This window comes from Centruroides sculpturatus, unplaced genomic scaffold (assembly GCF_000671375.1).
Source record: "Centruroides sculpturatus isolate CEXI.00-Female unplaced genomic scaffold, Cexi_2.0 scaffold91, whole genome shotgun sequence".
Lineage (NCBI taxonomy): Eukaryota > Metazoa > Arthropoda > Arachnida > Scorpiones > Buthidae > Centruroides > Centruroides sculpturatus.
In genome coordinates, this window is record NW_019384299.1 from 497964 (window position 1) to 514609 (window position 16646).

Genomic DNA, 16646 nt, shown 5'->3' on the forward strand with positions numbered 1-16646 from the left:
TAAAACAGAAGCTTATTTTAGTAAGTTTCTACTACATATTTACAGCTAGGATGATAATATTTTACTTTCCCGGCTGTTATATATATAACAAGGAGAAAGTTCAAAAAATGACTTTACATTTTTGGACTCTGGGAACTTTGTAACGTCGAGAAATGGAAAAAAATGCAGTTATTTTCTGTGTGTGGATATGTATGAATGCTTGTATGTATGGTGAGCAGGATTATGTTCACTCACTTTAAATCTTAATAACGCCTGTGCCTTTTCTCGAAAATTTTTGAAATTTTGCAGGGTTGGGAGCATTGATTTTATTAAATTTTGATGATTAAAGATCAAGAGAGTGGGGAAATAGAAGGGGTCGTGTGTTATAACTGGAGTGGGTCGGACTTAATTGGGCTGCAATTTGAAAAAAAAAATTGTTGTAGACCTAGAAATTACCACTGTCGTCTCTATCTGTCAGTCTTTTCTTAATCTCGCAAACGGAGTTAAATAGATGAAAGCCGAGACCAAATGTGAAAAGTTAGGAGCAGGTGGCCCCTATTAACTACATAAGAACTTCTGATGCAAATTGGAAGTCACGTTATTCCAATTCAAAAATTTTCCTTGAAAGGAGTTAGATAACCGGCATGATTCTATTCTAACAAAAAAGTTTGATATACAAGGACAAGCCACTACTAATTTGAAGTAGAGAACATATATTTTAAATTAAATAAATTAAAAATATGATTAAATATTGCAGCCAGCATTGTGATATCACAATAAATAATTGCTCGTGAAAATTTAATTCATTATCAACATTTACAATTTTTTTTTGTTTTATAAAACTCGTCTATACCCTTAAAATTAAGCTTTTTGACATTTTATAATAGTCAAAAATATAAAAAGTTTTAAAATAATATCTCATAACAGATGGCATAACACACGATTTTAACTTTCTTGCCGGGAAAGTTACGCAACTCGTTGCTGGATTTTTTTACGGTTTAAACTAGAGCTAATGTATGTGGGTCATATAGCTCTTCTGCGTCTAGTATTGATAATAATATTACTTATTCAATTGATTCTTATTTTGAATAGGTCTTTGTTTGTTTATAATTTTACTCAAATATTTTTTTAATATAGGCCTATATATAAACGATGGATTGAGGCAGTTAACTTTCTTTTAATTACATAACAAAAGAATTGTTCAGATAATTTTCTTTGAAGTGAAAAACTACAGACTAATTGTTCGATAAAAAGAAATACATTTCTCGACATTTATTTCTTTTGTTCTTATTTACAGAAGAAAGAATTTTTCCAACAGTATATATATATAATTATAAAAAAACTGTTTATAGCAACACACACTAGAGACAAATTCTTACATGTATTTATATACATGTACAGTACATATTATATATTGTGTATTTTATAATTACATATACTGTATATTATACAAAGCCCCTGTGAACTCATTGTACCCTTAGCAGCATATTGTCTCCGGAGTCAGCTAAGCCAAATTGCAAGCTAATAGGATACAAGATGTAAATACAGTAATTATGATAAACCATATATTTTAATTTATAAAATCATTGTATTAATGGTTTTTCTTTGAACGAATTCATGAATATTATAAAAAAATTTTAACGAAATTACTCTATTTGATCGAAAAAAATAGTTTTTCGATTCAATAGAAATTCATATTATTTAAAAGATTGCTTTAATCTGAATTAACAAAGCTTAATTAATGTTTAATTAATTTAAAATCGACACGTTCAAGAATATCAGGTTGTAACAAAAGTCAATTAAACGGAAGCATAATTGTAATATTTTATTAAGAATAATTAACGTAATAATACTTTCATATCTTTCTCCATTTCCAATTTTAATTTTCCAATTTATTTTTCAAACTAGAATTAAACGAAAACTAAAAACAGTAAACAATGTGGAGCAAAACGTATAAATAATAAAAAAAAGCACAAAATCAATATACAACTAAACATAAACAAACAACAAATAAACAATATAATTGTTATTATACAACAAACAACAAATAGACAATAATATTATTAAATAATAATCAATAAAGACAGGGTACTTAAGCAATTTTTCCATGCATATGCAAACTAGCTTTTGTAGTATTGTACTCTACATGTATGTACTGTACGTATATACATATAGGCTCTACATATAGCCGATATGTAGTGTGTTTACAGACAGTATATAAAGTGGGGCAAAATTCAATTTATTGTATATTAAGTAATTTTTCACTAGAATAATATACTTTACTTAATATAATTTGTTTAACACATATGTAAATATACATAAATTGAATTTTGCTCCATTCTATACACTGTAAAAATATATAATTCAAAGCTGGAAGCCACAGTCTATAGTGTGACTGGTGGGGTTATCACTCGCCACAGACTGGTATTGACTAAAGTAACAAGAACCCCAGACATTGTCGTAGTATGCAATATTGTATAGGCTATATAAATAGATAAACACATTAAATTACATTACTAAATTTTTTCTAGATATTGTCTATTAGAAATACAAACACATTTTTATAGATATTATTATTTTTGTTTCTACAAGTTTTTAAGAACGCAGTGGCTTTCGTAAAGTGTTAAAGTGGCTCTCAATTAGAGTTTTGTTGGGATTTTTTTTTTCATTTTTCGGTTCTCTTTAAATGTCAGAAAATTGTTCGAAACGTGGCGCCAAAAGGACGAAGCGCTAGATTACATCACGGCGTGACGTCAGCAACGACAAATTATATCGTAGATTCTCTCCAGGTCTCAGAGCAGCGCGCGTACTCTAACGGAGCTGACGTATCCGAGCATCTTTCCCTCCTCACCATGGTGTGTCGCTAATTTTACCAATTCACCCGGTTTACTTTTACCTTCTCTTCAATTTAATTAATTTTTTTTTTTAAATGTCGTTTCAGATTTGCAGTTTCGATTTTAAATAAACGTCGAGAACTATCAAAAATAAATTTAAAAAAAACAAACAAAAAAAACATGGGTTGCGCCGGTTCGTCTATGAGCAAAACGGAAGGAAAAAATAAGAGCCAGGATGCCATGAGCAATGCCGAAAAATGTGAGTTATAATTTAAATTTATTTCGTTACTTGATTTTAACTTTGCCTGTTGGAAAGAACGAATTTCTTCGACCAAAATTCTATTCCTTAAAATAACTTAGTTAGTGTCGCGGTGATTTAGTTAGTTTTGGCGAGGTGCGATACCCACAGACACCTCGACTGTCGAGATAACGACTCATTCAAGCTAAAATTCAATGAGAACAATGTTCTCGATACGCATTCTCTACACTGTTCTCTACAGTACGGCACAGTCCAATAGTTAAAATATTTTTCGTTCCTTAAAAAAAAACATAAAATAACTTTTCGTACACTCTAAATAGCTAACTCTTCTTCTACCTTACAGGAAAAAAGATTAGTTAGTTTATATTGATAGAAACAACTATTTTAAGTCTAGAAAAAAAGAACAGAGTAGGAAATAGCATTGAACTTCCTTCGTGACCTTTCCAGTTAAGATGTTTCTTAAATTAATTCGCATCACCGCTTTTAGAAAAAAAAAGGTGTTAAGCAAGTAAAAAAGAAAGTAAAATGGAAAACACTCGTTCGAAGAAAGTAAAATATTAATGTTTAATGTCAAACTTGCGCTTGTTAAACATTAATTTAAATATATACATACTGTACATAGAGAAAGTAATATATTTACGATAAGAATATTTAATTACACTCAAAATCAATCAAAACTCTTCATTAGTTATTCGAAAATTCAAATAAATATATTTTGTTTTCTTATTCATCAAACGAGAGTTTTCGCGTAAATAAGAATTTTATATTAAAAATATAAGCCGATAAGATAAGTAATCTTATCACACTAAGGCCATAAGTTAAGATAATTGTGCTGTATTTCAACACAGATAACTTAATTAATTTTATTCGTATCCTGTTTATTATTTTATTTCTCCCAATTTAACTGCAATTGCCGGCGTAGAAAATTAAATCCTTCAAAAATAAGTTTCGTGTGTGTTCTTAGTCACTTCTTCCGGAAGAAATGGTTTTATTGTCATCTTATTATGAAGTATGACAGTTGTGTGACTCTTAGCTAACAGCTTTGTCGTGTAAGCAAAAGTTTTCCATATGGATCTATCACTTTTCGTGAACGTCTTTTGTCAATATGATTACATTTTTTTTTTCAAAAAAATACAGTTTATTAATACAAAAGAAGAAGTTATTTATGATGGCGACATTTCTCTTTTAGGCAGGAATTCACTTTTTGTTATTCCATCTTGTTAGATTTTGTCGATTCGACAGGATTTAGTCCATTCCGTCAATCATATATTTTGATTCTGAAAGAAAAATTTCAAGGCTTTGGTATTCTAAGAAACGAGAATTTCAATATTTTTTTTTTCTTGTTGTGGCTCTTGCTGGAGAGATTTTCGATTCGAATAGTAAATATTTGTTGACTCAATCGATGCCTCATTTTTTTTTCTCGCATATATTTTTTATTCTCGACGGTTTTTTCTCTCTTCCCATAAAATTACTTGCACACTTTTCTCCTCTCCACGTCTAAGGAAATTATAATATCCGGGTCTTTCCTTTCAAGCAGTTTCCATGTTGCTTAGAAACCACTCTTAGTATATAGGTTAAAGTGGTTTTGATTTGACGAGTTTGATAAACGAAAAATTGAAGAAAAAACTTCTATTTCGCGATCTTAAAGCTTTATTCAGCCGGTAAATACTACTCTTTATTCCGTTTATAAAACAGCGGATTGAATAATTTCAGCGAAGGAGACGAAATATTTCCTTTTTTTCAACACGAAATCGAATTTGACATCTTCATCTCGCCATTACTGAGTTAATTAAGTAAAGTTAAACAATTCTTCGAGTTATATAAATATACGAAAATCATTGTACACATCTGTTTGTAAAATGGCTTTGTGTGTTAGGAATGTCTGATAGAATTATTTACGCCATAATTGTAAGCCAAATCCAGATTTGTCAGTTAATGATGTTTAAAGAGGCATTATATGTCTTTTGTTAATGGCTAATATCGCTCGTCAAATAAACTGGCGTGCCTTATATCGTCTTTTGTGATGATTCTATCTGTCATTCCAATCGATAAGACACGGTGGTCGTCACCTGTTTGTTGTCTGTAGAAGTTTACGAAGACAACTTTACGAGTGACGTAACCGCAAGTTACTTAACTAATTTCAATTACAATAATAATTTTTGCTTACACAACAACATTTAATAAATTACCTATTCTATTACAGAGGCGTATTTATGAATGATGATCCTTTTTAACATACAGAATTTAATACAAAGAAGTATATAATTCAAATAATTCTTGTTTATACAAGAATAAAAATAATATTGTTTGTTTAGAAAAATTCTCATTTAGAAGAATAAAAAGTGAAATTTATAAGAAATTTCTGTAAATAATTACAAAATATGTCGTTTTTTAGCATGACAGTTTTGCAAATATTTACAATGATTTTATTTTAAACTAGACATAAGCATTCTAATATATATACACAATACTTATATAGCCTACTAGACTATGTAAATAGACACATTATAATAGGGAAAAGTTTTATAAAGTATTCGTATTTAGTGCCAAAAAACATAATTACTTTAACAATAAAACAATAAAAATAAGTATAATCTAGGTAGGTAAATAATAGAAACAGTTAGAGTAGTCATAACAATTTTTAAGTACTACGAATTCAATTTGTTTATCAATATCATTTACTCGTTTTAGTTTAAAAATCGAAACACTTACGAAACATAAAAATTATTATTACCCAACTATAATAAATTGTTACGCATTTGTCGACACTTCATACAGCCTATATTTTGTCTCGCCTCGATAGTTTTCAAGTTATTGCTTAAATAAGCTACGTTCGAATTGTTATACGCGCAATCAGTTGTTAAAAGTCGGAGAATGTTATTAACTCGTATAAACGTGGTCATGCGAGTGAATCTTCCTTACGAAGAGCAGAGAATCTGCATAATTAACCGAGTCGTGGACAATTGTCGTTAGTCATCTTTTACCGTTTCGTATGCGACCGCGCGGCAGACAATAAGATGGCCTTGGATGACATTCAACTTGGAATCGATTCAAGTTTTACTTCTTCTCTTCCCGTTTTACTTCTCCTCTTCCATCATCTATTTTATTTGAATATATGTTTGTGTGCCGAATTTCTTTCTGTCAACTTCTTCCGGTCAATCTTCTCCCTCTTATTAAACAAAAATATTGTTCTGTAAGGAATCAAATGCAAAAAGCCTACCAATATCGATTCTTTCACTAGCGAATTACGTGCCTTTGCACTCACTAAAGCTTATACTTTGTCAGCACAATGTAGTTTTTGGCTATATTGTCATAAATTCTCCTTCGATTAACATATATTAACGAGTTTTCTCGATGCATACAAGCGATTTTATTAAAACAAAAAACAGGGGAAAAATAATACTTATTTTCAAACGTTAACGGCAATTTACATCTAAACGAAACTTACCAATATTTACGGCAAATTAAGCTTGGATTTTAAATATTTTAAAATTGTATCTAAAATTAGAATACAAGTCCGTAAAAGCATGCTTAAATTTTGATGTAATAAATATTGAAAAATGACTAAATTTATCCTCATTCTGTATTCATCCTTTAATTGAATAAATGTATTAAATTCAATTAATTACTAAACATAACTGAAATATTCAGAAGTTTTACACTAAAGTTTATGACCGCTTCTATTTAAAAATAATTAAAATATATACACAGTTAATAGGCAACATTACATTTATAAAAAAAGTTTATATCAATCACGGAATTTTAGTTATTCGTATAATTATGAAGTTTTATCAAGGATATAACTTTGTTAGATTATGAATCCAATTACATAAGAATAAAGAAAATTGTTAGTCGCTTATGTAATTAGATGCATAAAGATTGGCAAGTGTACGTGCTAAAATTAAAATCTAAACTTTAAAAAAAACGAAAATATTCNAGAATACAAACAAATATGGTGCTACTAATTTTATGTATTTCTAAGAGAGAAAATTAAAAAATTCTTTTGAGTGTAGGTAACGTATATTACATTAAGTGTGAAAGATATATTTAGTCTACAGATGCAGTTATAATTTGTCAACGATGATTAGATTAAGAATATATAATAGAAATAAGAATAATTTCACATATTCGATATCTCTAACTGAATACTTCTTGAATCAATTTCCATTAAGATCTTTTATGACTAATATCTTGTAAAAGAAAATAAATCTCCTGTGCAACACTATTAAAAATTCCTCTGTTATTTCTCAAAGACAGTACATCTACAATTCAATTTGTATCTATTATAAAACAATAAGCAAATTAGAGAAAATTAATTTTTTTGTCATTGACAGAATTGTTCCAATTAAGTCCTGCCTCAACAATCGTTTGATTAAACAGTTGGTAAAATATTCTGAAATATTTACTGACATTTACGATATTTTAACTCAAAACACTGAAAATACAGGAGTTTTATTTCTTCTTACAAGATATTAGTCATAAAAGTTCTTAATGGAAATTGGTTCAAGAAGTATTCAGTTAGAGATATTAAATATGTGAGAATTATTCACATTTCCATTATATATTCTTAATCTCTAATCATCATTGACAAATTATAACTACATCTATAGACTTAATATCTTTCACACTTAATGTAATATACGTTACCTACACTCAAAAGAATTTTTTAAATTTTCTGTCTTAGAAATACATAAAATTAGTAGCACCTTATACACTACATACGTAGAAAAGTTTAATTTAAATAAGAACAAATTTAAATTCATCTCATAGTTTATTTTTCAGTTCTAATTTTCAAAAATCCAATTTATNAATATATTAAACACTCCGATATCTTGTGAATTATTAAATGTATGTACGATTTTGCGTCACAAACGAGCAATTATTTATTGTGATATCGTCACAATGCCGGGCTGCAATTTTTAATCATATTTTTTAATTTGTTTAATTTAAACTATACGCAAATTAGTAGTGTCTTGCTCCTGTACATCATACTTTTCCTTTAACAATAGAGTCGTGCCGGTCATCTAGTACCTTTCGGAGGAGGAATTTTTGAATTGAAATAATATGAGTTAGGGTTTGCATTGGAAGTTTTTATATAGTTAATCGGGGCCTTCTACACTTAAGGTTTCCATATCTGCTCTTGAATTTCATCTGTCCAACTATTTTTGAGATTAAGGAAAGAGACAGACAGACAGACAGTGGGAATTTATTTGTCTACAATTTTTTTCAATTTGCAGCCCAACAATTATGATTTTTATAATGCTGGGAATCGCTTCTTACGCTTTGGGAACCGCGGATCTAACTATACTGTAAAAAAATCAATAAAATAAATTACGAAAAAATAATCATCTCTTTTAAAAGTGGAGTTTTTAACCGTCTATCGCTTGCATTTTTAACATCGGGTGGCTAAAAGTCAGTTAACCGAGATATATTATCTTTACGATTACTTTAAGAACAAATAGACGAAGCGACTACATCATAAATAATATAGTTTTAACCGTTCTTAAAATCTTAAAAATATATAAACAATATCTCTCGATTAACTGACTTTTAGGCCATCCTGTTTACGGAAATCGCGATGTTTTCGAAGTTAATATTTTATATTTTCAGAAAATAAACGTTATAATTTCATAAGTTACATATTAGTAAAGTTTTTGTACAATAAATAAGTTGAAGCAATTACTAACTAAAAGAGTAATCTTTAAAAAGCCTTTAGCTAGAAAATAGAAAAAGACAGACAAAAGATAAAACGAGAAAGACCAGAGAAACCTTTCAAAAGTTATTAAATGGATTGACTTTCTGTAACTTATCCTTTTAAATAGTCGTTTCTGCAATATCGTTTGACTCGAGGGCGATGATAATTAATTAAACTAAATCGACGTGTATTTAAAAACAAGAAAAACTCGTGTAAACAGAAGTTTAAAGTATTGTTTGCTGTTGAATTTTATTAAGAAAATTCGCCGAACAAAACAAGATCGTTTAGAAACTCGACTGAAAAGAAAGAGAAAATAATTCGTGAGGGGAACGTTGATTCGCTCTACTTAATCTCTAATAGGAAGAGGACGGGATTTTTGTAAATCGAAACAGCCCCGATTATACGTCCCGTTTCCATGGTAACAAAGGGAGTGACCGTCTCAACTGATGTCAACTCGTCTAATGAATGTGTTGCCTCCGCTTGTTTCCTTCCTCCCAAACTCTATCGATACAAAAATTGTAATTCATTCGGACCGAGACATAAATAACACGTATATATTATTATCCTTTTCTATTAATTTTAATTTATTCACTCCAGAAAGCATACTAGAATTCTTTTTTTTTTTCTAGAAAAATGTTATCCCTCGTTATATCAGTCGTTAACCTCGTTGAAACGAGGACTTCCTTTCATATTCCTCGGTGCATTAAGCTTGTTTCTGCTCTTCTATCAATTCTTTCGTGCACAATGGGGATAGGGTTTATAAAGACTTTACAAAATTCCGTCTTCGCGAGCTTCGTAAATCAAATGTGTGTTTTTTTTTTAATAGATTTTCTCTAGTATAATATAAATTACCGCGCTCTGTTTGCGGCTACTTTGGTTTTAATTAGCATTCTAACTATTAAAAGGGCATCTTATATTAATTCTACACGAGGTACTCGCGTGAATAAGTAAATATCTTATATTATTTTCTTGTATTTAAATTAAATACGAAATAAATAAGTTAATTTATCATTCTAGAAATCATTCTTCGACCCTCTCTCTCTCCATTTGTCATTAGCCCTGTATGAAATAAGGAAGTTGGTGTTTTGAAAGCGAGAAAATGTAAATTTGAATGAAAAAATATGAAAAAAATTGTTTATTTTAATTATTACTTGTGATGCCTCGTGTAATTTATTACCTAATTTTGCTTCATTTATAATAAAATATACGCACTTGCCTGTCACGAAATAGTTTGCTTAGAAATTTAGACTTATTTGATGTTCTCAACAGTCTTATTTCTGCAAATAAGTATTATACATTCGCTTATTCTTCGAGGAATTTACGCATATTTACGTTACTCGTAAATACACTAAATGAATAAAAGTTACATTCCTACAGTCGTTTGTCTGTCTGTCCTTTGTTAATCTTAAGAACGGAGTTAGATAGATGAAAATTAAGACTGGGTATGGAAACTTTTGTGACATGAGACTATGTTAACTATATTCGAACTTTTAAAATTAAATTATGATTGAAAATTGCAGCCCTGCATTTGATGTAGCAATGATATATCAATACATTCGATTATTATTTTTTTTTTTCTAGAAATAAGTGCATGAAAAACTTAAAAACAAGAGAATTTGTTGATTTTTCAAGTGAAATTTAGTCATTAGTGAATTTTAACGTTTCATCATATTCGATTTCCCCGGGGAGAAACGAAATGAAAAATGATTCGTCACAATTCACTTTATGTTCCGAAGAAAGTGGACGTAGCCAATAAATACGTCGGACGATGTTACAGGAATATATATTAAATATTTAATTAAGGCTAACGAATAGACTAATTACAATAAATGCGATCTTTCGAAGAACGATAATTAAAAATTAATTACTTAATTGCAGTTAGAACACATTCGAGACGGTTTCGTTTACAAATTCGAATCGGTCACGCATAGAAACCACCCCATCCCTCACCTCACGTACTCTCGATTAATTATAATACATCGCTGACGTCTTCATCCAATACATTATTTTTATACAACATATTTGCGCCTGTGTAACTCGTTTGATCTCCTCATAAAATTATTTGACATTTAATTATAACAGCTCATCCCCTCTCGACCTTACAAGATGTCGTTCCAAGTATCAATAGATAAAACGTATATTTTGTAAAATTACCATTTACAATGCGATAAAGCTACACGTAATCTATGCAGAGAGGATTATAACGACCTTTCAAGAGGGTCTACGTACTTTGCTCGCTTATAAAAATAAAGTAAAAATGGCTGAGTCGATCACGCACTCGAAGAATTTCCCATTCGCTCCATAAAATTTCATTAATTTAAAAGAAAAAATTGCCAAATTTTTCTACAAGACAGGCGCTTAAAATGCTATTCTGTTATTGTTTCCGGAAATCACTCGTGTAATTCCAAGTAAGATTTTTATTTCTCAGTTAGGTGCCGTTGTATCATCGATTTTTTTTTTTTTTTTACTTTTTTCCATTCGAAATGTCGTTAAACTTTCCAGAATTAATTCAATCCCTACGGAAAAGAAAACATTATTATTATTATCATTTTACTTTTCCGGGTCTGTTATATATAAAAGGGAAAGTAAGGCGATCGGTAGAAAAATGACCCTCCCTCGGAAGAAATATTCGTTACCGTCCGGTTTACGCAGGTTTTACTGTAAATGGAAAATTGAAATATTTCACAGAGAGAGATCGATAGGAAACGATGCGGTCACGGGGTGAAAATTCGCCCGAGATAAAAGAATACGCGAATTTCGTAAGGTAGACGTATACCACAGGGAGATAAAACTGCCGCTCCTTTTCATTATTCTGTTCGCGCGACATCTGCAAACAAGAACGATTTGTTGGGATTTTTATGCCACGTTTCCGACCATAGAAAGTAGCAATTTTGTATCTGCATACCTTTAACTTTGCAAACAAAACGATCCGAAGAATCGTTCTACTTCCTGAAATCCCGTTATCTCACATTACACGCTGTAGAATGAATTTTCTTCTTAACTGAAAATGCGAAAGATTATTTCCTAAATTACACTTTGTTAAAATTGCAATTCATTAATTTCACGTATGAAAACGTAAACAGTAATGAATGTTTCTATTTATACCTTAATTTACCGTTACTTTTAAACGAATGAGTGTAAATGAAAGTGCACCTATTTTTTCTCGTTTTCGTGTACACGAAATAATTAAAAAAAATTAATTTTTCTCCTTACCTTTTCCTCTATTTACCGTGTAGTTTTATACTTCGATTTCCCTTACGTTTTTCTCTGTATTAAAGTATAAAAGTTGTAATTGCTTTGGGATAGTGGCTTTAAAATCAGGTATTTAATATGACTAATGCAAAGAATCCAGAAACGAGTTTCGTAACTTTCCCGACAAGAGGTAGGATTGTTTGTGGTGCCATCTCTTACGAGATTTTATTTTAAAAACTTTTTATATTTTTAATTATTATAAAATGGGAAAAATGCTTAATTTTGAAGGTTAGGTTAGGTTTTATGATGGTTTTTATAAAAAATTTTAAGTGCTCAATTCCTGTCGTTTTGTGCACCTTATTAAAAGATTATAAATAAATAAAAATATAAAAAGAAAATTTTGTTTTGGATACAGCAGAACTCTAATTAATGAGTTGCGTTTTTGTGATAGAAAATTATACCTGTACTGAATTATATTATATTGAAAATAATCGAATTTTTTAAAGTTAATTATTAATTTTATCAATAGTAAAATTGTAGTTAAAAGCAAATATTTTAGGGTGGAAGTTTGGATAATTTGTATGCTTGGAATCTAACAAATTTTATAAAATTACAAGTTCAAATAAAGCAGCAACGAGTTGCTCAACTTTCCAGGCAACATTTAAAATTTTGGTGGTGCCATCTATTATATTTTATCTTAAAAAACTTTTTATATTTTTAACTATTACAAAATGGCAAAAAAGGAACTTAATTTTGAGGGTAGTGATAGGTAAAAAAATTCTAAATGTTAATAACCAGTATAATCGTCATTAAGTTCTATCCTACTGGAGATACACACGACCCCCTTTATCACCACACCCCCTCGACCTTTAATTGCCAAAATTTAATAGCGTCAATCCCTTAATACACAAACCACCCTGCAAAATTTCAGAAATTTTCAATAAAAAGCACAGGAGTTATTAAGTTTCAAAGAGAGTGAACAAAATCGTGCTCCCCCACACAAACACTCACTAATATACATACATACAGAAATTAGCCCGAAATTATTTGCATCTTTCGATGGTTCCGAGGTATTCTGAGTCCAAAAATGTAAAAATCTTGGGGGTCATTTTTGACCGATCGCCATATTTTCCCTCTGTTATATATAAAAGTAAGAAGAATATGAAGTTTATTATGAAATATGTAGTTGGCTATGGTGTGTGTATAAATACGTCGCACGCGCACACATACATATGCTCGCACGCTCTCACGAATACATAAGAAACATGGTACGATCGTCAGGCGATCTTCTCTCACGTCGACTCCTATCTTTCAATCTTTTGTTGAACATAAGCAACTAAAAAAAAAAAAATGTTACTTTTAATAGTTTTTAACACGAATTGACACGAACATTATCGGCACACAGGTCATACAATAATGCCGAAATCATTTATTTAAATTGCCTAATTTTCTTCAGAACGCCAGACATGTTTAATTGATTACAGATATTTGTACTTGTATACAGACGAACAAAAATACATACACTTATCCATAAATATAAAGACATGCACGTTGCTATTTACAGAGGCACGTAATCTGACGAATACACGCATCCAAACACAGACAGTATTCGTGTAGCGTAAATCACGTATATGAAAGTTTTCGTGGAGAAAACTCGGCATCGATTTTTCTCTCGTAAACATCATCCAATAAGTATTAGCAGATAATAATCAAATTTACTTTTTAATAATTTTATTGAACACAAAAGTCATACTATAACCTATCATCGGCAGTTTTAATTTAATAAGGTTCTGAAGCGTTTTCAGCCGTGTTCAATTGCCATAATCAGTTGAAGACTACTCGAGTGTGGTTTTTGTGATTATTTAAGTTGTTCAAGGATTTTATTGATTTGGCGTATCGGCTAAATAAATTATTATTTAAATTACTGCAATTTCTGGATTTGCCTGTTGCAAGGATACAAACAAGTAGGCATATTACTTTCTAAAAGGGAATCTTGGCGTGCGTTATTGTACGATTTAACGTCGTACAAACTCGAAACGTAGTTTTGTATTATCGAAATCATCTGAAAATGTGTACGAATGTCGATACGAAAACTGCATTTGTTAGCCAAAACTAACACAAGCATTTGTAGGATTTAAAATCCGATAAGCGTTTTCCAATCTTTGTTTTTGTACGCGTAAAATTCTTAATAAAAATTAAACAATAATTTCTTATTCCCATTCGAATTTTCCAAATGATTCAGTCTTTAACACGCTCGATCATTTCGTGACTTCGTTCAAATTAACGAATGGGATGCGATAGAAAATTACAATTTAATACAGCGAAGTTACTAACGTTTATAATTCTATATTAAACGAGGCGAGGTGTAAGGTGTTCTGTGTATTAATATAACTCGAAACGATTAACAGAGAAGTAAATGTAACGCTCGGTAACAATAAAAATCGTCTTAAACGAATCTTAGAATCGACGTAACGAATATGCACTTTGTATGAATATTTCATTTGAACTTCGAATAATAAAATCGCTACGATAACAGATTTGAATAAAATTGTTACGGAATGGTTTCGCATCGCTGAATTTGGCAAGGAAACACAACTCCTGTCTGACATTATCGCGCGGGAGATAAATTCTCGCGCACTTGGCATCTGGTGATTGTCAGTTTTTTTGTTGCTTCCTGTAATATGACTTCCCCTTTGATCAGTGACGACTGATAATCATTGCCATTGTCACCACACTTTTCTTCATTATAACTTGATTTTTGCAAGTAAAAGTTATATGTGGATGTCGAATCGTTTTTACGCACCGCTATTAAAATATAATATGCCATAATTCATGAAAATGTATGAGGATTAAACAGGTTATTGTGGGAAATTTTACAATTTAGAATTCAAGCGAATTTTTACTCTCTCGGTTCTGATATAACAGAGGGAAAATATGATATAGAACACTACCCTTCACATTTTAGTGTGTTCCTACAGTACTACTCAACGCACAATTTACATTATACTTTCAAACATATAATATATTTTCTCAAATTATATGTAACTACAAATCTGGTAGTGACAGAAGGGAAGAATTTATCCGATATTCTACCTGAAAACACATTATAAAACGATAATTATAATAATTTCTTAAGAATCGTGTTATTACCTGTATCTTTTCCGTTACAGATTGATTGATTAATTTACTTTTGCCATTTTAAATGGCGCATCGATTGAATTTGATGAAATATATCTTTTCGTACGTCAAATTTAAAATAACGTCACTTATATAACTTCAGAGCTTTATATAAAATTTCTCTCTTACTTCCGCCGTTTTGTTCGACGTTCATCAATATAAATAAGGAGGAAACCATCCTTATTCGTTCCGTCTACAGCTGCAATTCGTCCTTCAAAAACAGATGATCCTACCTACTAGGATATTCTGCTTTTATAAAGGAAACGTGTCTCTGAATAGCTAGATTATTCACAATGTTATTTAAATATTTCATCGTGGAGACGATACAAGATAAATTATTATCTTTACTAATTATTTATATATCTAGCATTTGTGATAGAAAATAGATATTTTGTTTTAGTAACAGTAGTTTAACTTCAAATTAATAAACATGATAAAGTAGTATTTTTCCGTATCGAGAGTTAAAGTAGTGACGTTTCGTTCATTCATCGAAGGATATTATAATTTCTGCCACCTTTTATTTTGAACGTTGTAAATACCACAGCTTATCCCACGCTCTGAAGGATTCGGGTTCGAATTCGGTTCAGTAATTTTCAAATGTGTGACTTGGATGTCAGGTTCTGTCATAATTATGGGCCTGGTTGACGATAGTATCGATTGGTAATGAGGAATCTGTGATGGGCATGAGAAACACTTTAAAGATTTTCTCATTTAATGTATTCTTTCTAGGACTATTTCGAATGTATCAATGAATGTTATTCGCTATTCGAAGGCGAATTATATTAGTCTGAATATTTTATTTAATAAATTGTGACGAAAGCTTGCATCTCGTTTCGTCACTCGTAAGAAATACGTTCCAGAATAAATACAGTATAAACAATATAAAAATCACTTGTTTTCTTTTAATTTCTATCGAATATTTTACGAAAAAATTAACTATTTATAGAAAAAATAACACGAGTTCGACCCGAAAATTATATCCGAATGTAATTGGTGTACTTGGCAATAAATAATTTTATTAATTGCTTGGCGAAAGCACTCGTTAAAAAATAAAAAGGACGTCCTTTAATTAGAAACTATCTAATAAAGTCACGATTTTAAAAAAATGAAAATATCTGAAAATTGCTAGCGTCAAGTAATTAATAAAGTAAATTATTGCTGAGACAGATGGATTAAATTCGGATAAGTGTCTTCTGCGTGGAGTTTTACTCTTAAATTGGCACGTTTTTCTTACGCTCGAGATGTTTTATTCAGATATACTCTACTTGCATAGCTTAAAAACGATCCTTACTCGATTGTTAGAGTACTTAAATATTGATAAGACACCAGAAATTCGCTATATTTTTATAAAATAAATCCAGAAGAATCTCTTCTCTAGACCCTTCTACGAACTGTCAGCCAGTCATAAAATTTTATTTTATAATTTAATTTCTCCGTGACTTGACAAAGATTTGTAAATTGCATTATTCTCGAGTGCAATAAAAATTTTTTATCCGAAATTTCGAAATTA

The 16646-nt window shown here is 30.2% G+C and overlaps 1 protein-coding gene across 2 annotated transcripts in view; it reads left to right on the forward strand.

Annotated features, from left to right (window-relative positions):
- LOC111633128 (serine/threonine-protein phosphatase with EF-hands 2-like) overlaps window positions 1-16646 on the forward strand; it is a 142170-nt gene that overhangs the window by 68974 nt on the left and 56550 nt on the right. The window contains exons 1-2 of one of the 2 annotated variants that reach the window (XM_023377750.1): window positions 2582-2834; window positions 2921-3072. In XM_023377750.1, coding sequence (XP_023233518.1) covers window positions 2994-3072 — 79 coding nt within the window. In that variant the 5' untranslated portion in view covers window positions 2582-2834; window positions 2921-2993. Of the gene's footprint in view, window positions 1-2581; window positions 2835-2920; window positions 3073-16646 lie in introns of those variants that run through there. The other variant, XM_023377688.1, reaches the window with a different exon arrangement.